Raw genomic sequence first — 24236 nt, 5'->3', positions numbered from 1 at the left:
CAAAGATATACATAGTTTGGTAACTTTCTGGGCCCAATCCCAGATTGCTTTCTAGAATGCCTAGGCCAATTTGCAGCTCCACCAACAGTGCATTATTAATGTCTCTATTTTCCCAACTGGAAAGGTTTCAGTTTTAAGCTGGGTGACAGGCTTGCATATGTGTTGGCTAGATTCAGAGAGATTCACCAGGTAGGTTGTAAGGTGATGAATTTTCCAGCACGAACAACCCTCAAAGGATATCTCCTAAATTGGATGAGCCTTGTAATCTGCATCAGCACAGCAGTGAAATCACAGATCCTTGAAGGGTTGAGGTTTGCACAGTTCTATGACATGCCCCTCCCCCAAAAGGAAAAACCTTCAGCGGCTCACTATTGTCTATAAAGTATATATAGAGGGTATATATTATTGTCTATAGAGTATATATTTTTTCATATATGTGTATGCATATTTATACATATATATGTATATGTATCCCTCCATGATGAACTCCTTCTCTCTCCTCCCAAACCCTCCTCACTTCCCAGCTTCTCCCTGACTATCCAGGGCAGCCTCACCACCTTGGTGTCCTCCTCAACTCCTCACTCACTCACACTCCATAACCAATCTGTTTTCTGAGTCCTGGTGATTCTCCCTTTGTAATGTCTCTTGGGTATGTCCACTTCTCACCTGTGATGCCACCCTCACACCAGGACTATTACAATAGCTTCCTGATTGTTCTTCCTGTCTCACATTATCTCACTCCTCAAGCCCACCCTCCACTCATCTGCCAAAGCAATTTTCCTAAAGTGTGGGTTTAACCATGTCATCTTCCTCCATCCCCCATGAACACACATTCAATAAATTAAATGAACTAAAAGATCCCTGCCTCAAAATTCTCTGATTTAATGAGTCCAAATTGTTTACTGGACAAGAGAGACAACATCTACAGGAATGTTAGATATAGGAAAAGTTGACATCTTGATTTCAACTAATTCTAAACACACTGAAAAATATTTTTTTGGTATCCTAGGAAAGATGGAGAAGAAAAAAAGAGAAACTGCATAAGCCAAGGAGAAAGACATCTAACAGCACAAATTTATACAAAAACCGGCTGGTTTGTTGGCATAGAAATGAAACTGACACATAAGGAAGGAGAGAGGAGAAAAGGCACTTGCCACAAGGAATGGATTAAAAATCTTTATCCTCTAGCGAACCAAATCAGATAAGTTGTCACAGTAAGAGCTGGGTTTACACATGCAACTTTCCAAAGCTTTCTACTTAATTTCAAATTCCTTTTCATTTTCAAAAGTTTCTGGTATAATAAGCTTTCAGTGCATGAGTTTGATGAGAAACACATTGATTTAATTTAGCAGACATTTATTAAGTGCCTAGTATATGCAGAGACCTGGGGGGAGAGAAGACAATTAAGACAAAGCCCATGCTATTCTGGAACTTATAAAGTCTAGTAAGGGGGTATTTCACAGGCCCAAACAACTAGAATACCTGCAGGACCTGAGATTTCTTTGATATGTTGAACCTCCCTCCAGTAATACAGGTTGCAACCTTTCCCATGCCTTGACAGATCTGATCACATTCACAAGTGGCTATGGCCAAAAAACATTAACCTTCCAGTTCTATGGGAAGTAAAAGGGTGTTGAGGAACAGGAGTAGATGGGAACCCATTAATCTGTCCACAATGGATGGGAATAGGGAAAATGTATCAGAGAAAGCTTCCTGAAAGAGGTGGCATTCAGATACTTGGGGGTATTTTTGAATTAAATTCTAAAGGTCAGCATAGAACTCAATAGCCTATGATATTTTAATAGGCACACTAAACTTTAACTCTTTTAAATTCTTATTGCAATTATCCTTTTCTTTTTTGGAGCAATGGGGGTTAAGTGACTTGCCCAGGGTGACATAAATAAATAAACAACACTTGGTTAATATTAAAAATAAATAAGTGTTGTTATTGTTCTCATTTTACAGATAAGGAAACTGAGGCAGACCAAGGTTAAGTGATTTACCCAAGTCTGCAAGCTCGTATCTGAAGCTGGATTTGAACTCAGGTATTTCAGACTCCATCTATCCAATGTGCCCCCTGGCTACCTCAACAGAATGTGTGTGTAGGTGTGTGACCTAATGGCAGGTACCCTCTCTGAGCCTCTATTTATTCATCTGCAAAATAGGGATAGAGCTTGCGACACTTCCTTCATTCATCTTTGCAAGGTTTGTGTAAGGAAAGCTTGGGCCACTTGGAGGATCTGTCCTTCTGGAGGGATCAGAGCTTCCAGCACTGATGCCAATCACAAACCTAGCCTAACTTGGTGATTTGTCATGACTGGAAGATTTGTCCCCCTGTGGCCAAGGTGCTGATTGGCCCCTGAGTTTGGCTAGGCTGGTCCTTGGGCAATAGATATTTTCCCATGCTACCCAGCCCATCCTCAAAACCTTTCTAGCCAGGTACGACCTGGAATTGTTTATGCTCCCTAGGCATGGCCTTCCAGAACCCAGGGACACCTCTATAGCATGATGTGACTTCAGGGGAAAAACTGTAGATCACTGACAATCATGACTCCTATTAATATAACCCTGTATGGGAAGGAATTTATTTCAAATCAAGTCATGTGAATGCTGATTAAAACATCTACTAAGTGGAAAGCACTGTGCTAAGTGCTGGGGATACAAAGAAAAAAATGAAACACTTTCTCCCCTCAAGGAGCTTACAAGTCTATTGGAATGTAAGGGGTACACGTATTATCCCCTTTCACAGCTCAGGAAACTGAGACTTGAGAGTTTACATGACTTTCCCAAAGTCACACCATGCTAGTAAGAGGCTAAAAAGGCCTCTTCCTGCAAAGGACCTTTCCTGAATGACTCCCCCCTCCCCTCCCCTCCCAGCCCTGTCCCCAGGAAAATGTAAATTCCTTGAGGGCAGCAACTTTTTTTTATCCTTTATCTTTGCTAGTGCCTGGCACATAGTAGGCACTTATCTAATGCCTGGTGAATTAAACTGAATGGGGTTTGAACCTGGGGGTGCCAAAATTAGGTGAGGTGTCCCCTAAAACTTTGTATGTATCCCAAAGCATCCAGAAATGGTCATTTCCCTCATTTCTCCTTTTCCGTCTTCCATGGAGGTCTATCCTAGGGGAGGGAGGAAAGTACTTAGGGTTGTTTCTGGGGGTGGGGATTTGAGAAATTATGAGGAAGAGGCCCATTCTTGACTGTAGCATTCCAATCCCTTTGTTGTGCCTGCCCCTGGGGTGAAGTCCACTCTGAGAGAAGGAGGCCTCGTCCCTTACCACCCCTTTCCCCAAGGTGGCAGTAGAGTGAAGGACAAAGATAAGAACCCTGCAGTATCCATCCTCCCAAGGTCCACTGCACTGCTTCACTACACTTTGGCTATAAACAAAATTCAGTTGAAGACAAAGTAATTTCTTTGACTGTCATACTGAAATATTAGCTTTACATGACACTTGGTTATATTCACTGACTCCAGATTTGAATGATTTTCCCAATTGCCTAGACAACAAACATTTATTAACAATTCCTAAAAGCAGACAGTCCAGAATTGATATGCCAGTGCAGTTAACTCCTAACTCTCCAAAAATTATTGACATCTCTCTTTTTTTGGAGGGGGCTTAAATTTCTCTATTTTATAGCAGGGAATCATATATTTAGAGCTGGGAGGAACCGTAGAGATGATTTAGTGCAATACTCCCATTTTACAGTGAAGAAAACAGGTCAAGACATTAGTTAACTTGCCCAAGGTTATCCCTTGGTATCATCGGTAATTAGAAAAGTCAGAATTTGAACCTAGGCCCTCTAAGTCTAAATCTGTTACTCGATTTTAGCCCTGTGCCACACTTTCCTCCCTTTTACGGATATTACATTATATATTAGGCATGCCATGATTCTACATCTCTGTCCTCTACTTAATCCCTCATCATAGTCTCAAAGACTACAGGGATAAATATTAATAGCTAGAATTTATATAGTGCTTTTACAAATAATTACAAAGTACTTTTTTACAAATATCTCATTTTATCCTCATAACAACCCTGGGAGGGGTTGTACAGATGATGAAACTGAGGCAAACAAAAGTTAAGTGACTTACCCAAGGTCACACACCTACTACGTATCTGTAGCTGGATTTGAACTTAGGTCTTCCTGATTCCAGGCCCTAAACTCTATTCACTGTGCCACCTAGCTTCCTGATGACATATTATATCTCTGTCATTCAAGCACCAGCCTAGCTAAGTTCAGAGAAGCTCATTGCCAAATTCTGTGGCCACATCAAGTCTCCAGTACCATATAATGTGTAAAAGCATGATGATCTGCTTTGGTGAAGGGAGTACAAACACCAATAGGTGATCTAGTGAAGAGAGTTCTAGACCTGGAGTCAGGAGACTGAAGTTCAAATCCTGCCGCAGACACTTAGTAGCTGTGTGACCCTGGGCAAGTTACTTCAATTTCCTCAGCTTCATTTTCTTCATCTATAAAATGAGGGGTTGGACTGCTGGCTTCAAAGGCCCCTTCCTGCTCTAAGTCTGTGATCCTCTGAAATCATAGATCTTTGACATAATTCGTTTAATATCGAAATGTGGCTGTTTTAATGCAATAATGGAATGAGCACTGGTCTTAAAGTAAGGACACCTAAGTTCCACTTGCTAGCTCTTGGGCAAATCAGTCCCTTCATCTCTCTGAGCCATGTGCTCATCTGAAAAATGGGGATAGATAATGCCTGATTTTAAGGTTGCTGGGAAGAAAGCACTCTGCATACTAGAAAAGGAAATGGCCAGTCAGACTTCTATCTCCTACTTCATGTCTTTGCATGGGTTGTTCTCCATGCCTGGAATGATCGTTCTTCTCACTTTTGCCTCTTGGAATCCCAAGCTCCCTTCAAAATGCAGTTTACCTGCCACTTGTTACAAGAGGATTTCCTGATTTCCTGCCCCAGGATGGTTAATACCTTTACTTCCAAAATTACTCTGTAAGTACTTATCTGTATGCACGTTGTATCTCTGCATCCACCCAATCACTCCAAATGTAAGCTTCCTGAGGACAGGGGCTGTTTCATTTTTGTCTTTGCATCCTCAGTGCCTAGCAGGCCCTGGTACATAGTAGGTCCTTTAAAAATGCTTGCTGTTGAACAAATGAATGCTGGGTAGCAGAGGGAACTAAGTTAAGAATTAGAAATGTGTTGTACATAGGCCAGAGTGATTAGTAAATGTGAAAGTTCACTCTATCATAATAATGCTCATGAAGAGTAAGAAATTTGAATACTGACATATCTTCATTGTCATACTAACACATTACATCATAACCTCATGAAACAAAACAGCAAGTGAAACTAAGGCAGGTAAATCTCTCTCAACACTGATTCCAAGAGAAGGGTCCATCCTTGAGTGACATGCCTAGGACTATGGCAATAAAGAAGAGTGGAACAGAAATTCAGAGGACATGGAGTTCTGATGCTCTAGAACCCATCCATTCCTACCTGTTAGCTGGGGGCATAACTGGCAGAAGACTGCTGATAGTTCCTCTTCATTGTGTCCTCCCATCCAGCAGGGAATTAGCTACTGAAGTGATAGCATTTTTTGGATAGAAATATCTGCATCCTATTGCTTGGGATACCTTTGCACATCTCCCTCCTCCCCACTCCCATTAAGAAACAGATGGGAAATCAAGACTGTCCAGCTAATTCAAAACCTTTCTGAGATGAATGTCATGGGAAGACCATTGGGAAAGCACACAAGGCAAAGCAAGGTAGTTTTCATGCTGTTATTTCATGTGTGTGATCCCCAGTTGTCAGTTGGTACCAGAGGAAGGCTTCCAGCTATTGGATATATTGTTGATTGATTGAATATTCCTTCATAGAGGGGAAAGCATGGACAAAGTTTACTCAGAATAAGAAGGCATGGAGGGGTTGTAAGCTTAACATAAGGACCAAATTCCTCCCTATCCTCCAAGGGATAGAGCTAGTAAGATGAGTTCTTTCAATACAAACCAAGCCAATACAGGGGAATCTTTATGTTCCATTACTATCACAATACCTCAAGTATACAGGATGTCCCCAGTGTATACAGCACCTCTCCACCTAAGCAGATCCCAACCCCTCCATGCTCCATGTTTTCCTGAGTTGCTATGGCTAAAAAATTAATATTAAAATTAAAATGATCACCTCTTGGCCAGTTTTCTGGTGCTGTGCTTCTTTTCAAATTTAGCTAGGCTGGCCTCACATGACAGAGAGTCTATTGCCACCTAGTATCTGCTCTCATGGTATAGGGCTTGAGAACCCATCCCAAGCCCAGCATGGAGCTTGGCAGAAGTGATGTAAAGGGAATGTGTGTTGTTTATAACTCACCTTCACAAGTTCTTGTTGCCCTCCGTGCCTGTCTGTGCCATTCATTGTACAACCTTGCATTCAATAGGTGTTTAACAAATGTTGAAATGATCGTAAACTCTTTAAAGGTGATGGTGGCACCAAGTAAGTGCTTATTGAATTTAGTTGTTGACCAAGGCTCTACAAAGTGTTCAAATGGAACTCGCTAACAAAATTAATTAAAATGCCAATTCACTACTGTATCAGCCATCTGGGTCTCACTTTCTTCCTTTGGAAAAATTACATCATTTCAACCTACATTTATTAAGGACACTATGCTGGGTTTGGTGTGGGAGTAGATGTTGGGCTAGATTTTTCCTAAGGTCCTTTCTACCATCCTGGGAATCTGTTGTGATATCCAACATAACTCAACAGAAAAACTTGGGACATATAAAGGGACCTTTGGGCCAATCTAGTCCAACACTCCTCCGGCCTCTCCCCCAAACAGGTATCATCAGTAAGGTGTAAGTAATTTCAAGTGTCCTGGAGTGATGCAGAACTATGGAAATACTTCCCCCTGCTGGCCAACTAAGGAAATACAAAAAAACCCTTGTTAAAAGCAGAATAGCCCTAGTAATGCTCACTAACTGATGTGTAAATTTTGAACAGGTAAAACTAAAGGTTAATGGAAGGCTATCAATAGCAGGGAGGTAGAGAAGTGCTATTTCAAGGGACCCTTCTTGCCAAGGCCAATGTCTCTACTTGTCTCCTGGATGCTACCCCACCCCTCCCAACTCCCCTGGGGCTTTGAACCTTGAATCAGTCAGCCCCTCTTTCCCTCTCCTCTTTTCTTTTCTTTCCTTTTCTCCTCTCTCTCTTTCCTTCCCTTCTGTTTCTCTCTCTCCCTCTCTCTCTCCTTTCCCTCTCTTTTCTCTCTCCTTTCTCTCTCTTTCCTTACCTTTTCTCTATCTTCTCTCTCTTTCCCCACACCTTGATCCTTCCTGAAGGACACCTTCTCTAGGGCTCTCCCATCCTTAAACCCTTCATTAGACTCTGCCAAGCCCTGAGGTTACAAATTTATGTCTTTCTCACTTTCACTTACAAACTCTGGGGAGGAAACACCTACATTCATTGCTTCCCTTCCCTCACCACTCACTCACTTCTCAGCCCCTTGCAATCTGGCTGCTGACCTCCCACCCCTTTACTGAAATTGCTCCCTCCAAGATTATAGCATGCAATTGTTTTCTGTGAAACTTAGAGGAGTCCCTGTGTTTGTGTGAGTGTGATATCCATATTACCAGAGAGATCACATTAATGATCATCAATAATTATTAACCCATGTTGTTATGGGGTCCCCCCCCAGAATCTCAGAGCTGAAAAGGGATTACAAAAGGTCATCTAGTTCAATCCCTACATGGACAAAAATCTCCTCTCCTACAACTAGTCATTTACTTTTGGCTTTAGGGGTTCTAATGGGGGAGAATCTACTACTCTGAGGCAACAGGATAGAGTAAAAAAAGTGCTGACCCAAGTTCAAATGCTACCAGGAAATCCACTTGCTGTGTGACTTTGTGGCTAACTTGAATTTCAGTTTCCTCACCTGTAAAATGAGATTAACAATACCAGTAGGACTTATCTCACAGGGTTGTTGTGGAGCTCAGAAGGATACAGAAAGTGATTTTCTTCAACCTTAAAGTGCTATATATTAGTCACCTCCCCCCAGAAGTCAGACCATTCCGCTCTTGGACAATGCAATAGTTCTTAAATGACTTACAATCTATGAGTAATGCATTTGTTGAATGACGGAGGCCTATGAGTGAATTAGAAAGGAGAGCTGGTAGAAAAAGATGGACTTAAAAAATCTTACCTTAAACATCTGCTAAGTCTTACATCCAAAAATCTATAGGAAATTGGCAGAAATTTATGAGTCATTTTCCAATAGATAAGTGGTAAAAGGATAGGAAGAGGAAGGTTTTGAAATAAACAAATATCAATAACCATCTGAAAGTGTTCAAGATCCCTACTAATCAGAGAATTTAAATTAAAACCTTGAGATATCTTCTCATGACCATCAGATTGACAAAGATGGTAAAAAGTAGGAAAAAAACCTTAATGTTGGTTAGGCTTCAGGGAAACAGACACATTCATTCACTGCTGGTGGAACTGTGGATTGGTCCCACTGTTTGGGGAAGTAATATGGAATTATAGAAGTTACAAAACCGTTTGTAATCTTTGACTCAGAGAACCCACTAGAGGTTTGTACTTCAAGGAGGTTAGTAACAAGAAGAAAATACCCATCTATATAAAAATATTCATAGCAGCTCTATTTGTAATAGCAAAAGATTGGAAATAAACTGTATGCCAAACAACTAGGGCATTGCTGAGTAAATTGTGGTATATGAATGTAATGGAGTATTATTGTGTTTTAAGGATGACCAATATGAAGAATTACAAGAAATATGGTTAGACTTGACTGAAATGATGCAGTGAAAAAAGGATAACCAAAAGAATATACAAAATGACATGAGGTAAATGAAGACAACATTCAAAGGGCTACAGAACTTAGGTTAAATACAATGGACCATGTTGGCGGTACCTCATTAAAAGTCAGAGCACACAGGCTTCCTTTCTTTTAACAAAAGGCAAATTACAAAAGTGGATGGTGGCCTGTACTATCATCCTTATGGGTTATTTTACTTAATTGTTTGGGATTTTCCTGTTTGTGTTTGCAAAATGTCCCTCAGAAAATTTTTATAAACATAATTCCGTCTACTGCCGCAAGTAACTGCATTCTATGAAATAATCTCTAGAAAAAAAGAGATGAAACAAAAGCTTTGCTGAGTTAACATCTTTATGCCGCATTGAAATTTGGCTAAACTAAAACTGAAAATTACAAACTTTTACACCCACTTATTTCCAGATTTTAAAGAGATATACAACAAACACCAACGTAATTGGTTTAAATAATTTTGCCGATGAAGGCAATTTTTTTAAAGCTTTAAAGATAATCTATTTCGAAACTGTCAAGTGTACTTGACACTGGTAAAGAAGAGAAGTGTTTCCTAAGGAGCTCTAGGGCCTTATTATTCCTGGCATGTAGGAACTTCTCCGTTTTCAGCTCATTCTTGACAACCTCTAGCTCTCTTTGAATTTTTTTCATTTCGAATTTATAATGCAATTTCACCTTTTCCCTCAGGGCGGCATTGCCAGCCTCAATTTGCTGCTTCAACTTTTTAACCACTTCTTTTAAATCTTTGTTTTCCAGGTCTAGCTTCTGGATAAGTTGCTTGGCTTGCAGCAGGGCCTCACTTAAGTTCTTCACGTTGATGGATTTTTCAGAGATGTCATTCTTTAAAGCCTGGAGCTCTCGATCTTTTCTTAAGCTGTCCTTCTGAGCAGCTTGTAAGTGCAGAGTCTTGAAGCTGATTTCTCTTTTGGATTTCAGGAGCTCTCTTTCAGCATTTTCAAAGTCGGCTTCTATTTTTCTGTACTTGGCATTAAGTTCTTCCAGCTCGGCATTCAAAAAGCACAGCTGAATTTTTTGAGAAATGCCTTCTGCGTGGCTTTTCTGAGTTTCTTGTCGCAAAGCTGCTAATTCCTTTGCATTCCAGATACAATGACCTTCTGTTCTCATGGGGCTTTCTTCAGTTCCAACATTCAAATCAGCTGCATCCCAGCAGGCAGAATTCCTCTCGGGTTGCTTCTTTGAAATGTTTATCTTTCTCTCAGTTAACTTGGGTTCAGATTCTGGTTCAATTAGCGGGGAAATGAATTCTTTCCTCTTAAATTTCTTTTCTTCTTGGAACTTTTGAATTGCCAAATTATACATTTCTTCCACTCCCTTTGCTTGGTCGAAAGCCAGTTGTTGAGAAAAAGGTTCAGGCTGATTAGCTTGCTTAAAAAAATCCTGGGGAGTAAAACAAGGTATAAACAACTTCTCCACCCAATGCTTTCCATTAGTCTCCATTTCTACGCTACCTTCTGCCTGTTCCTGAAAAACAAAATCAGATCAAGGCACATCTTTACAATGATAGCCTGGAGCAAAGAGGGCTGGCCTGGGAGTAGGGTTGCCAACCCACTGGTAACTGACCAGTTTGCCCAGGATTTTTATCACTGGCTCTAAATAAATGCTTATTGGATTCTACTGGATTAGCTCTATGTTGAGCCAGTAATTTTTTTTTTAGAATTGGGGTTATTCTATTATATAAACTGGGGTAAACTAAATTGGGGGTAGGGGAAAGGAACTGTAGGGAGGAGGGGAGAGGGTATGCTATTACTGAAGTGTTCTAATATTACTTTTTTCAAAAAATGGCTATAATTTTGGTAACCCTCCCAGGGAGTGGGAAGACTTGGGCCATAGTACCAGGTTCAACTAAGGAAGGGACCCTGAATAAGTCACTTCCTCCCTCTGGACCAACTAGGAAAGATGCTAAAAGATGGGGGAAATCATTGTTTGAGTGGCTATGGGAAGAGATGTAGCCTAATTCCCTACTGGTAAAGCTGTGAATTGATTTAACTATTCTGGAAAACAATGTGGAATTATGCAAGAAAAATAACTAAATAATTCATAGCCTTTGACCCAGAGATTCCACTACTGGAGCTATATTCCAAGGAGGTTACTGACAGCAAGAAAAAGAAAAGGTCCAGATGTACAAAAATGCTCAGGGCAGCATTGTTTGGGATAACAAAATCCATGCTTGGAGACTGAGGACTAGCTGAACAAATTGTGGTACATGAATATAAGAGTAAAGAAGGATAGGCAGGCTGTCTCAGGAGGGAGTGGGTTCCCCCTCCTCGGAGGCCTCCAAACAAAGTTTAGATGACCACTTGTCAGGTACATGTCAGATGGGGGATTTATTTGGGGTTTGGTCTACATTAGATGGTTGCTGAGATCCCTTCCAATGCTCTAAGTCTGTTGATTCTGAGGATATGAAGAATTCAGAGAAACATAGAAAGCTTATATGAACAGAAGTACAGCAAAGAAAGCAAAGCCAAAAGAACAATACACACAACACTACAACAATGTGCATAAAGTCAACACAGAAGCAGCAAAACACAAGTCAAATACAACAGTCAATGTTAGTACCATACTGTCAGAGTCCAAAGATACAACCCTCCTTTCTCTTAACAATTGATAATCTGTTGGGATGGGGGTAGAGGTGGGGAGCTGTACTTTGTAAAGGAGTTTGTTGGAAAGTGTCTGTTTTGTCAAAAACAAAATGGAACAATAAATTCTAAAATGGTTTTTAAATGAAATAATGAGGTTGGCCTACAATGAACTCTAAGATCCCTCCCAGCTCTGGCCTTCTATAATCCCATAAAATAGAACCAAGTAAAAAGACTATTGTGGGTATTTCCCTTAAAATGGTTACATCTTTTTAAATAAAAGTCACAAGGGAAGCCAAGAGCAAATATAATGAGACCTAAACTGCTTTGTAATAGTGAAAATGGTTAAAAATCTAGGTTAGTTCTAGTCAACATACTCATGCTTCTACTATGTCTAAATTGTTTCTAGCGCTGTTGGGTTCCATTAACTGTTTCTTCATTTTTTCCACTGAGTGAAATGCAAAGGCTTAATGCAAGGCAAGATAGCTTTTGGTAAAATATACCAAGCAGACTTCCTCATGACAAACTGCCAAATGCCCCTCTGTCTTGACCTGTAAATTCCTGCTATTCCAGTCCCAGGCTCTGCTCAGAGGCAAAGCTGCCAAGTATACAGAATCCTATCAGCTTGTGCCGCCATTTCAGGATGAGAACCAGTGTCCACACTGAAAATGTCCATGCCATCAAATCCCTTTTTCCTGAGACTAGTATAGGATTTGGGCATAGTTTCTTGGAGGTGAAAAGCTAGGATAGGAATTCACCAGGCAATCAAGAGTCCCACTTCTTAGAAAGTACAGCCCTGTCAGAGCTTTTAAGAAAATCTAAATCCAAGTTGTCCAAAATGAGAGGGTGATTATTCCCTTTCAAAAGGATTCTTCCCTATACAAAAGGATTCCTCTAGGTCCAACTCTCCTGTGTAGGTTTGTTCACAGATCATTAACTGCCTTTGAAGGGAGGGCTGGAGTCAAGACAGAAAAGCTTTACACTCGAGTGTTAGGAGCCACAGGCAACTCAAAGATCAATCAGAAACAAGCGTTTTTGAAATGATCTCATAAATCAATGGTAAAATGTGATTTACACATACACCCCTTTTCCAGAACCCAACTTTTAGGTGAAGCAAGATACAGCTTTATTTTTCCCCTATAAAAATGCCCATTACTGCATCATAGTCATAAGAAATGCAGAGAGTTCAGTATTACTCCTATTTTCAGTTTTAAATGACATGGATTTTACTTGTCATACTGAAATCACATAAGAGGAAACTTGGTCATTGGAGGCAATTGGGCATGCCAAAACACCAACAACAAACCAATATCACTGACCTGGCATCCTTGCAGTCACCCCTCAGGTGAAACATTTCTGTTTCAAGGTCTGGTACAGAGTTTGGCTCAGAAGTCACACACTAACCTTTATTGGAATGTAGTCAAGCCCTTGTCAAAAAATGAAAACTATCTTTCCTCCTTTTTTGACCTTTATATGTTTCTCTTTACCACCTCACAGCAGCCTGATTTATCACTACAACTGGCCTGTTTATAAGTGAAAACTGGTGAATCATAGTCAGGGATTTGGGTGGGTACACAATTTCACTCTCATCCATCCATCCAACAGATGTTGGTTGAAGATTTTTTTGTCTGTCCCTCCTCCAATTTCCACTCAGGGTGAAAAATATGGAGATTATGGTAATTTATTATGAAATGTGCATTCATTTTTTAAAAGGATGGATTCTTTTAAAAAAAAATCAAAGATACCCTTCCCCTATCTTCAAAAGGAATATTTACTATCAAGTCAAGGAGAGAAGGGTGCACATGCAAAACAACCTTGAGCCATTTCCAAAGCAACATGGAAATCAGTAGTTCTCTAAGTGTGTAATTGTGACTAGCATAGGAGAGAGTAGTTTCAGCTGAGTGGTGGGATAGGAAGCCAGATTGCCAGCAGTTGAGGAGTGAGTGGGTGGTCAGGAAATGGAGAGACTAGGGTGTAGGAGATTATGCAGAGTAGTTTTGTAGTATGAAGTAGGGGAGATGAGGAAGCTCAAGATATCCAGTCATTGTCTCAGAGAATTGGGATGGGGATAGTACAAGGTCTTAAGGAGAGAGAAGGTTCACCCTTAGTCCCCATTACTCTTCTGAGTGATTTCTCTTTTTCTTTTTTTGCAGTGGTAAGAGGAAGTAGGAAAGCATCTCATCTGAAGAAGGCTTTTGTTCCATGGAAGTTGCCCATAGATCAAAAGAATTTGAACATTGTGGGAGACTGCAAATAACACAGTGCAAATGCAAAGTGGTTCAAGTAGCTAGGAGCCAAGGGCAAGGTCAGTGGGGCTTCTTCATTGCCAGTGTAGATGAAAACACCTCAACATCCACAACATAAAGGCTGGAAGGGACACACCTAAACTACAGTTAGATGTCTGAGAATCTATTTTCAGACACCTACAGGAAATTATACTTCATTGTTCCCAATGAATGGAGAACAATAGGAGATTATCCTGTCATTAAAGATGCTCAAGCAGTGACTCAGTGACTGACATTTATCAGAGAGATGTTATAAAAGGGAATCCTGAATTAGGTTGGAGGTGGAACTAACTGTTTTCTAATGTCCCTTCCAACTGCATGATTTTCTGAAACTTTCCAATGTTCTCTCAAAAGGCAATCACTTCAGTTGCAAAATGCATCATTTTCAGTGCATATCCTAGAACTCTTTTTTTTTTTGCTTTTTGGAGGGGGGGGGAGGGCAGGGCAATTGCGGTTAAGTGACTTGCCCAAGGTCCCACGGCTAATAAGTGTTAAGTTTCGTAGGTCGGATTTGAACTCAGGTCCTCCTGACTCCAAGGCTGGTTCTCTATTCACTGTGCCACCTAGCCACCCCCAGAACTTTTAATAGAAGGCATGATAGTATGTTGTACTATGGAAAAATCAACTGTTTCCTAGATATGGGCTGGTTCAACATAAGAAATTAATTAACTTGTTCTTCCAATATGGCTCATACTGACATGAGGAAGAGAAGGAAACTGGAGGGAAATAGCCTGAGAAGGAAGGCCATCATCACCTTCCTCTACTTTGAGAAGAGCTAGGCAAAGCCAATTCAGTAGCAATTCCCAAACTCTGTGTAGGGACATTGCTACCCAGAAGGTGACTAGTGACCTTCACCCATCCCCATGCCTTGGGTTGGAGACTTGGGATTTGCACCAGAGGCACTAAGGCCACAAATAGCTGAAAGGCAATTGGATGGTCAAGACCAGTGTTCTTTCCATTACACTGAATTGCCATTTGGGCTAAGTGCCTCTAGGTCTGTGGTGGTCTAGGTGATCCCACACATAGGAGTCATTTAATACAGGAAACAAGGGGCCATAATGAAATGTGTCAATCAGCATGAGCTACCATTGGGACCTAACCTTGGGGAAGAGAAGAGAGGAAAGGCATATTTGGCTATGTTGTTCTCCTAAGAAACAAGGTTCTGAAGATATTTTAAAAACAGAAATAGAGTAGTGAGCCTGAAAAGTGTTTGAGAAAGGAGTCGATTTATGTGGTCAGCTCTTACTTTGAGGAAAGGACAAACATCCATCATGCTTCTCTGGCGTCCCCAGGCTTCTGCTTCCGGACAACCTATCTGCTTAGCAGAGGCAGACCTGTTCCATACTCTAGGGAGTCCTGCAAAGTATGTAAATCAGTTTTTGGTAAGCTGAGTCACATTTTAAATATTCTCTTTTTTTTTGCTTTTTTTGTAGGGCAGTTGGTGTTAAGTGACTTGCCTAAGGTCACACGGCTAGTATGTGTTAAGTGTTTGAGGCCACATTTGAACTCAGGTCCTCCTGACTCTAAGGCCAGTGCTCTATTCACTGTGCCACCTAGCTGCCCCTATACTAATTTTTTTTAAGCAATCAGGGTTAAGTAACTTGCTCAAGGTTACACGGCCAGTTATTTCTGGGTGTGGTGCTGAGTGTCTGAGCCCGGGATTCGATCTCCAGGTCGTCCCAACACTGGAGCCAGTGCTCTTACTCGCTGAGCCACCTGGCCGCCCCTTATACTCATTTTTAAAAGCCAAAAAAAGTGCAATTAATTCTGTGACATAAATGAATCCTGTCCTACCCCACAATTTAACAAACAAGGAAGTTTATTCACTAAGGAATGGAGTTCCCCTAGGTCATTCCTCCCCCATACCCTTTGTATTTCCACCCAAAGATCTTCATTCAAAAGCTGCCTACAGAGAAATGAGAAAAGTTTCCGAAGTCATTTGAGGGGCGGCTAGATGACATAGTGAGTGGAGTGTCAGCCCTGGAGTCAGGAGGACCTGAGTTCAGATGTGACCTCAGGCATTTAAAACACACACACACACACACACCTAGTCGTGTGACCTTGGGCAAGTTACTTAACCCCAATTGCCCTCCAAAAAAGCAAAAATAAAAAGAAGTCATTTGAAACACTTCACATATGTTAATCAAATGCCATAAAGCAGGGGAACTGGGGTGGGGAAAGCTTCATTTCTATGCTCATGTGACAACAGCAAAATCTCAGGTTAACTTAACTTGCATGCTCACCCCCACCCTCTCCCACCCCAAGATAACAACAAATTCCCCTTAACCCATTTACCTGTAATTTCCCATGAACTTCAGAAGCAGAAAATTTTCTGCCTTTGTGGTTAGGATCTGGGGGGGAGGAATGAATGATTCAGCATCAGTTCAGCCCAAGCATGTTCAATCTACTACAATCAATAAGAGATCCAGAGACAACTTGAAATATGCATTCTTATCACTAATTTGCCAGGGACAAAGTGATTCACTAGCACTGGTGTTGATTTATTCCTTTACCCAAGGGACCCAAAAGCAACCTTCAATTAAACATTGTTAGGACTAATTATCAGCTAATTGCTCTTCCCTGAGTGGAGATGATGATGGGTTCTGGAAGGCCATGCCAGGAGAGCTCATCACCTTGAGGTGCTACTAGTTGGTAACCCAACTCCTTAAGACCATCTACTAAGGCCCAGTAGGACTAGGGATGTGCATGTTGTAGAAGGAGGTTCTCTCTAGACCAGTGAAAATATGGGCTCTTAAAGGACTGCCACTTTATTTGGTACTTTCCAATCGCTCTGGTGTCCCTCTGTACTGAATTGGACTCGATAATCTCAAAGGTCCCTTCTCTGCAATATTCTCACTTTAGGACTCCTACCCTTCCCAAACTCTCCAGTCCAGCCAACTGACCTTCTTATCATTCCACATACAAAACAATCCATGTCTCCTCTCCAGGTCTCTGCAATGGATATTCTTCATGTGTCCAGAATGTACTCCTCCCACTTCTGTGTCTTGGAATACCTAGCCTCCTTCAAGACTTAGCTCCAGCACCCTCAGCTGTTAAGTGCCTTTCTCTCTGGAAAATGTCTTTATATCGATTTTGTGTAATCCTACATACATATGTACACATGGGGCTCCACTGGTAGAATGTTAACTCCTTGAGGGCAAACACTGTTTGCCTTTTGTCTCTGAAATTCTATTGACTGGCACACTTTCTGGCGGGCAGCTTTTGTTTAACAAATGTTTATTAAATGCTTATTTCTGAAACTTTTTGCCTTCCATCAGGGTGAAACTATGGGGGTGAATTTTGAATTGCATCTCTTCCCCCCCATTTATTGTATTTTATTTTTAAAAGTGGCTTTAGTTGTCTTTACATGAGCAATGTGGTGCAGTAGAAAGATATTAGAGTCAGAGAACCCCAGTTTAAATACCAGATCTGTCACTTTCTCTGTTACTTGACCTTGTGTAAGTCACTTCTCCATCTGGGGCCTCAGTTTCCCCATTTGTTTAATGAAGAGACTATACTACATGACATCTAAGCTGCATTAAAGCTTTAGCTTCCATGATATGCTGGCACTGGACTTTATGGTCTATTTCCATTCCAAAAACATTTAGGGAGAACCTACTGTGTGCCAGGGCAGAAAGACAAAAAGAAAATGGTCCCCACCCTCAAGGAACTTAAATTCTCCTAGGATGCAATATGAGGGTGGAAGAGGAGCAGCAAGAACTGGATGGGTGAGGTGAACTTAACTGAGCCTTGGGTAAAGATAAGGAATCCAGAGGCAGAGGTGAGGAGGGAGGCCTATGCAAAGAGGAAGGAATAAGCATTTAAATAGCCCCTACTATGTGCCAGGCTCAGTGCTAAGCATATTTTACAAACATTATCTCATTTGGTTGTCACAACAACCGGAGGAGGTTGGCTATTGTTATCCTCATTTTTACAGATGAGGAAATTGAGGCAGAGGTGACTTGTCCAAGGTCACACAGTAAGTGTCTAGGGATTAATTTGAATGCTGATCTTCCTGATTCCAAGCCCAGCTCTAATTTAACCCACGTAGCTCTAACCACTGCATCACCAGGTGCTCAAAGTGGAATGTGGAATCTGAGGAGAAACCACTGGGTTTGTTTGGCTCCTAAAAGTGAGTAATAAGTCTATTTGGAAAGGCAGGTTGAAGCCCCATTGAAGCCAGGGGGAGATCTGTTTCATCCCAGAGGTAGTGGGGAAACGCTGCAACTATTTCAACAAGAGAGTGACACAGTCAGATTTGAACCTGGGGAAGATTATTCTGGCAGCTATGTAAAAGGTGTATTGGAGATGGGAGAGAGTGCAAACTTGGTGACCAGTTAGGAGGTAATTGTAATAGTTTAGGTAAAAGGTAATAAGGGCCCAAACTAGGCTGGTGGCCATGTGAGCAGAGAGAAAGAGGTAGATGGGGGAGAGATTTCTGATGCAGAATCAACTAGACTTGGCAACTGACTCAACATGAGAAAAGCCAAGGTCAACTACAAGGTCAAAACCCCTAGTGATTCCAAAGGTAATGGAGCTGTTGGATAAGGAGGGAAATTTGAGGGAAATAGGTTTAGGAGGGAAGGTAATGAGAAGTGTTGCTTAAGTCTTTCTACCTCCCCTCCAAAGGTAGTGTGGTATGGTGGACAGCATTGGGCTTGGGTTCAAGAAGACCTAGGTTCGATCCCACCTGCAATTCTTAAATTGCAAGACCCAGGGCAAGTTATTTAATGTACTTCAGAGAATTCTTATTACTTCATAATCCACTGGTAGAGAGAATTCTAGAAGTGAGAACACAACAACATCACAAATTCTTCACAAATCTCTCCCTGGAGCATTGTACCCTAAAAGGCCTCAAGAAACCCTTACAGAATTGAACTGAAGTCCAGACGCCTTTATCAACTATGCTTTTGCCCTGACAGCTTCAACAGACAAATGGTTTAATCCTCAGTAAATAAGAACGCCAACCGTGTTGGTTAACTGAGATGTTACTATATATACTGTATGATGACACTTCAGAGATACTCTCAGTCCATGGAATATGGGTGATCCAAAACTGAATGGGAAACACTCCAATTAGGGCATGCCTTGCTCCCGTATTTCATGTTTATCTTTTCAAAGCATTTTTATGGCCATATTATGGTATTTAAAAGGATCTAGGATTTCACTGATTTGAGTACCCCTCTATTATTGCAGCTTGAGACCCCCACCCCAGATAACAGTCTTTATACGCTGTAATAGCCAACAAAATTCATTGTCTGCTGGCCAAACTGCCAGTGATGATCCTCTCTGGTCGGTTAGGCTGGTTCCCAGGAAACTCAAAGGCTTTTTCAGTGTAGAAGAATCTGCCTAGGGTTTGAGATGTGCCACCATGGCAGAGACCAGAGCCCAAGGTCATTGCCACACCCTGATCGGGGCTTTCTTTCATGAAGATACATTTTCCTTCCCACCAAAGCGATATAAATATCAAATTCGACAAACACCATGGCTAATCCTAGTATTCTTCTGACACCGACAAACAATTCATTAAACAACAGCTAAAACAGTTTGAATAATATTCTAGATCATTACCAAGACCCAAATTTTCAAAGGATTTTAGGTTAAACCTTATTTCCCCTCTATTATTTTTCATGCTTTATTATTATAATCATCAACATTGCCACTTTCTTAATCTTTAAAAGGGAAATGGTTGGAATTTTGCTTTAAAATTTCAGGGTGATGAACGGCCATTTCATATACTCAACTGTTCTCTATGGGTAATAAAAAAAGAAAAATGAACAATTAAAAAGCCAGTCTTACCTGTAATACTGAGCTATACCCGAAATGCTTTGTTATTAGACAGAAATCAAGATTTGAAAGGAAAATGGGGGGGGGGGGTGTCTACATGGCCTTAATCAGTTCCAAAAGCACTGCGCAAGTCAATTGGTATGGGAGTCAGATCTTTGGTGCAATGCGGACCTTGCTGCAGCCTTGGAAACGGGCCTGCGCCAATAGCTCATGCACTACAGCTCTTGCTGCTGCCATTGCTATTCGGAGCTAGGGCACATTCGCCCCAGCCCCACCCAACACCCCCCCATTGTGACATTTCCATTTCTCCCCAATTCTAGCCCCTTGTCCAGGTGATAATGCTGCAGCACCCAAAAGAAAGGCCTTGCCCTCTCCCAGGACATTGAGATCAGAGAATGCCAGGGTGGGAAGGGCTCACAGTTCATCCAGTCCAATCCTGTCATTTGACAGAGGGGGTAATTGAGGCCCAGGGTGGGGGAAAAGACTCTCTTGATCAATGTCACCCAGTTAGTTAATGGCAGGAGCCGGGGTTCCATCCCCAACCTTTCTGATTCTACCTCCCCCTCCCCAAGAGCAGGTTGCCCTTATCCCCAACCCCTGGGAAGGGCCCTCCCACTCTGGCTGGGGTTGTTCACGAGAAGCAACAGCCCGCTCCCCAGACAGCTGCCCAGACAGATGCAGTGACCCAAGCTCAGGGGCAGTGGGGGAGATCTATTGGCTCAGACCCTCCTCCCCCCGCCCCATGCCATGGGCTGCCTCGGGGCACTGGCTTGCCCACCCAGGGACCTACCTGGACGCTTAGAGGAGGCTGGCTTTTGAGGCAGGCACCGCCAGGAAGGCAGGCAGGCTAGTGGGCTGGGCTTGGGCTCATCCAGCTTGGGTGCTGGAGCCCCAGCCGAAGCCGGGCTGAGCCGCAAGGCCCGAGCCACAGCCCGAACCGGTGGGGCCCCTCCACTCTCGGGTCACTGCCTGGGAAATGGCCACCACCCGTGTCCCTGGCACCAGGGCAGAGTGTGGCCCCACTGCAATGCAGCCAGGAAACAGCAGAGCTCCGTTACTTAGCAACCAGCCCTGTAGAATTTAAAGAGACAGAATCCCAGCTCCTGCCTCTGGGGAGAGCCGAAGCCTCCTCCTGCAGAGGAAGCCCCCAGCTCAGAGCATGCTCAGTGAGGGCCTGCAGAGCCCAACATGGAGCTGACCAGGAGAGGCCTGAGTCATGCAGGGGGCTAGGACAAGGCCAAGGCCAAGGGAAGAGGAGGAGGCAGGCCCCTCCTGGGTGCACACTTGCCGTGACCTCCGCCTTCCCCTCCCTAGTGAGGGGCTAGCCCTCCCACAGGCTAGACAGGGGTAGCAAAAACAGTGGGTCTGGCCTTCAGAGACTGGGATCTCCGTTGTATGTTGGACCAGTCCCTCTAGAGATGTTATCTTAGACAAGGTACTGAAGCACTGAACATCAGGGAAGGTAGACTAAACAGCTGAATGGGACCTTAGAGATCATCCAGGTGTGGTCTCAAGCAAGTCACTTGACCTCTCTGGGCCTCAGTTTCCTCCTCTGTAAAATGAGAGGTTTGGTCTAGAAGACATCTGAAATCCTTTCTAGCAATAGCTCTCTGATCCTGTGTTTGACCCTGGACATACCATTCGATCTCCCCAGGTCTCAGTTTCCTCCTCTGTAAAGTGAGGGGGGTTATACTAGATAGCCCCCGAAGGCCATTTCCAGTTCTAGACTGAAGATTCTAGGATTGACTTTGAGCAAATAACTTCCCTTCCCTGGGCCTCAGGTTTCTCATCCATAAAACGAATAGAATCCTTTCAGCTCTAAATCTATAATTGTACAAACCTCTTCATTTTACAAAGGGGGAGACTGAGGCCTAGAGAAGAAAGGGGGAAAGGACTTGCCCAATCTCACACAGAAAAGTTAGTTGTAGAAGTAGGATCATAGGACCAATAAACATTTATTAGGTGCCAACTGTATGCCAAGCACTGTGCTAAGCACTAGGGATAAAAAAGAGGCAAAAAGACAATCCCTGGCCTCATGGAGCTCACAGTCTAATGGGAAAGACAACAAGCAAACAACTATGTACTCATAACCTATAGAAAGGATAAACAGGGAAAAATTAACAGAGGGAAGGTTCTAGAAATAAGAGGGGTTGGGAAGGATTTAGAGCTATGGGGAGCCTAAAAGGCCATCTGATCTGACATCCTCTTTTTATAGAGGAAGAAACTGATGCCCAGGTAAAACAAGAGACTTGTCCAAGGCCACAAGGGTAATTCTCATCAGAGCAGGAATCTGAATCTAGTGAGTGTGCTGGTAAATGTTTAACAACCACTTCTCAGGACGGCTAGATGGCACAGTGAATAGAGTACCAGTCCTGGAGTCAGGAGGATCTGAGTTCAAATCCGGCCTCAGACACTCAACACAAAAACTAGCCGTGTGACCTTGGGCAAGTCACTTAACCCCAACTGCCCTCCCCAAAAAAGAAAAAAAAACCAACCACCACTTCTCCAGGAGGAAATTGTATGTACAATATACTTTAATCTGTTTAATCTGAATTATTCATATTTCCTACATGATTTTATTAAGTCTAGAGTCTGAACAATTAACAAAAGAATAAAGCAAGCCCTGATTTGTAGCTTGCTTATTTCCAAAATGTAAAATGCTTATACTGAAAATTTAACAATCAGCTCTCTCAAGCCAATTCAAGCTGGCTCCAACATACCACTGGGTAAACCCAGGTCTTCTCACCCAAGAGCCAATGGTCTTTCCATTGTACCATGCCAACTTCCTTATTCAAACCCAGGCCCTCATATCAGATGAAGTTTTCTTGCACTATACCACAAAAATCAAGTTTACAACAGGTTTGATAAGCTAGAGAGAGAAGAAAGCAATTGAGATGTTGAGGAACCTGAAGATGATGCCATGGAAAGATCACTTGAAAGCTTTGGGAATGGTTAGCTTGGAACAGAGGAGACTCAAGAAGGATGGTGTAGCTATTTTCAGTGTTTGCAAAGAATATCACGTGGGACAGTCAGTCAACAAGCATTTATTAAGTACCTACTGTGTGCCAAGCACCGTGCTAAGACCTGAGGATACACAGAAAAGCAAATGATGGTTCTTGCCCTCAAGAAACTCACAAACCAATCAGGGATACAAACAAGATGATATATACAGGAGAAATTAGGGGTAATGTCAAAGGGAAGAGACAGAGAGGCTTCTGGCAGAAGGTGGGACTTAAGCTGAGCATTGAAGGATGCCAGGAGGTACAGATGGGGAAGGATTCCAACTGTTCTTGGACCTCTGTAGCAGCAAGCACCCCAGCGTTCCCAGGGTGGCTGCTAGCAATACAGGTTCTTGCATCTGCTTTGTTAAAGGAAAGCAACTCAAAATGGGTTAACAAGCTTACTTTAATCAGTCAAATATGTATCGTTTACCTTGTTCAGGAGAAAAGGTCAGCCCCCTGAACTTCAAAGCATACAGGCAGAGTTATCAAGACAGAAACGGATCAAGTAGACAGCTTTCCAAACTGTCCAACCATTACATCCATACCCAGTCAACATCTGGGTTTCCACATCTGGGTTTTTCCAAGCCGGGGGACTCTCAACAACGGCTTCCCAGAATTCAGATCAAATCACAGAACACTTCTCAAAGTGAGCCCCAAAACAAAGCTACACATCAGGGCTTATATAGCCTTCTCCTGGCTCAGAGAATGTAACAAACTTTTGGACCCACTGGCCAATCAAGAAGTATCTACTGAAAAACAAGCCTCCCACTGCAGGCTTCAGGTGCATTGTAGCCTAGGGGCAGGGAAGATCTTCCAAAATTGCATTCCCATTACAACCTCCAATGAAGAACCACTAATAATGAGTGTAAGTTACAAAAAAGTAGAGTTTTGTTTGACAGAAAGAAAAATTCCCTAAAAATGAGAGCTGTCCAAAATGTAATGAATGAGCCACCTCAGCAGACAGTGGGATCCCCCTCATTAGATATAGACATATTAGCTACATGATAAGTGGTTGGCCAAAATGTGGAACAGATTCTCCATCAGATTAGAGAGGCAGATCTAGATGGACTTGGAAAGTCTCTTACACCTCAGAGCTAGTGAATCTATGAATTGAATTGTCTAGATTAATTAAAAGAAGTCAGATTCTTGGTGGCCTATTCAATTAAGAAAAGCTAGAAAATGACTGTTTGAGACCTAGACTCAGCCTCTGAGGCTGACCACAATAAGACATATGTCCTTTCCCATCACATCAGTAAAAAAAATGGGGAGAGGGTTCAAACAAATGATATCCAAGCTCCCATCTAGCCCTGGCATTCTGTGATCTATATGGTCATCTACACTAGCCTAGCTGTCCTTTGCCAATGCCTGGAAACGTTTCCATTTTCACTGGATAATAACCTATTAATACTCAAAATAGTCAAATGAATCAGTGTCTGCATGTTTTCTCCAATGGAAATGGCAACCCATCCATGCCTACTCCTCCTGGGTGACTCTCAGCTATGTACTCCCATTTATTCACCTCAGGGGGAATTCCTCACTTTCTCCACACTTCAAGAGAATTCCTATGCAGCATTTGGGCAGTCCAGCTGTTATCTCTTATCACATGACCAGCCCATCCACTTTTGCATTCATAGAGCTCCCTGATAACATCCTTGACTTTAGTTCTCCTTCAGAGTTGCTTATTTGTTCTATGCTGGAACTAACCTACTGTTGCAGCAAGCACCCCAGTGTCCCCAGGGTGCCTGCTCACACAGG

At 42.3% G+C, this 24236-nt stretch overlaps 1 protein-coding gene across 2 annotated transcripts; it reads right to left on the bottom strand.

The window, feature by feature from the left end:
• Positions 1–9134: 9134 nt before the first annotated feature.
• On the bottom strand, positions 9135–20639 carry CCDC160 (coiled-coil domain containing 160). Of its 2 annotated transcripts, none has more exons than XM_069074103.1 (4): positions 20270–20639; positions 15988–16043; positions 14939–15048; positions 9135–10292 (listed from the first exon to the last, which is right to left on the bottom strand). In XM_069074103.1, exons 3-4 carry the CDS (start codon positions 14963–14965, stop codon positions 9300–9302), a joined length of 1020 nt encoding a protein of 339 aa, XP_068930204.1. In that variant the 5' UTR covers positions 14966–15048; positions 15988–16043; positions 20270–20639; the 3' UTR covers positions 9135–9299. The 2 variants fall into 2 exon arrangements, with proteins under 2 accessions (XP_068930204.1, XP_068930205.1); XM_069074104.1 differs by having other exon boundaries at positions 9135–10208.
• Between the last annotated feature and the right edge of the window lie 3597 nt (positions 20640–24236).

Source organism: Petaurus breviceps, unplaced genomic scaffold, assembly GCF_028583685.1.
Source record: "Petaurus breviceps papuanus isolate PSGF00001 unplaced genomic scaffold, PetGlider_PUasm1.0 90881, whole genome shotgun sequence".
Classification (NCBI taxonomy): domain Eukaryota; kingdom Metazoa; phylum Chordata; class Mammalia; order Diprotodontia; family Petauridae; genus Petaurus; species Petaurus breviceps.
The sequence above is the reverse complement of the archived record's forward strand: the minus strand, read 5'-3'. Positions and strand labels throughout refer to the sequence as shown.

What these genes read in the sequence shown, in the direction of transcription:
- CCDC160 (XM_069074103.1), bottom strand. Translation starts at nt 14,965, where the DNA reads ATGATGGATGTTTGTCCTTTCCTCAAA. An exon ending in ATGTTTGTCCTTTCCTCAAA is followed by an intron (nt 10,293 to 14,938) that starts GTAAGAGCTGAC and finishes TTTGTTTTTCAG; the next exon opens with GAACAGGCAGAAGGTAGCGT.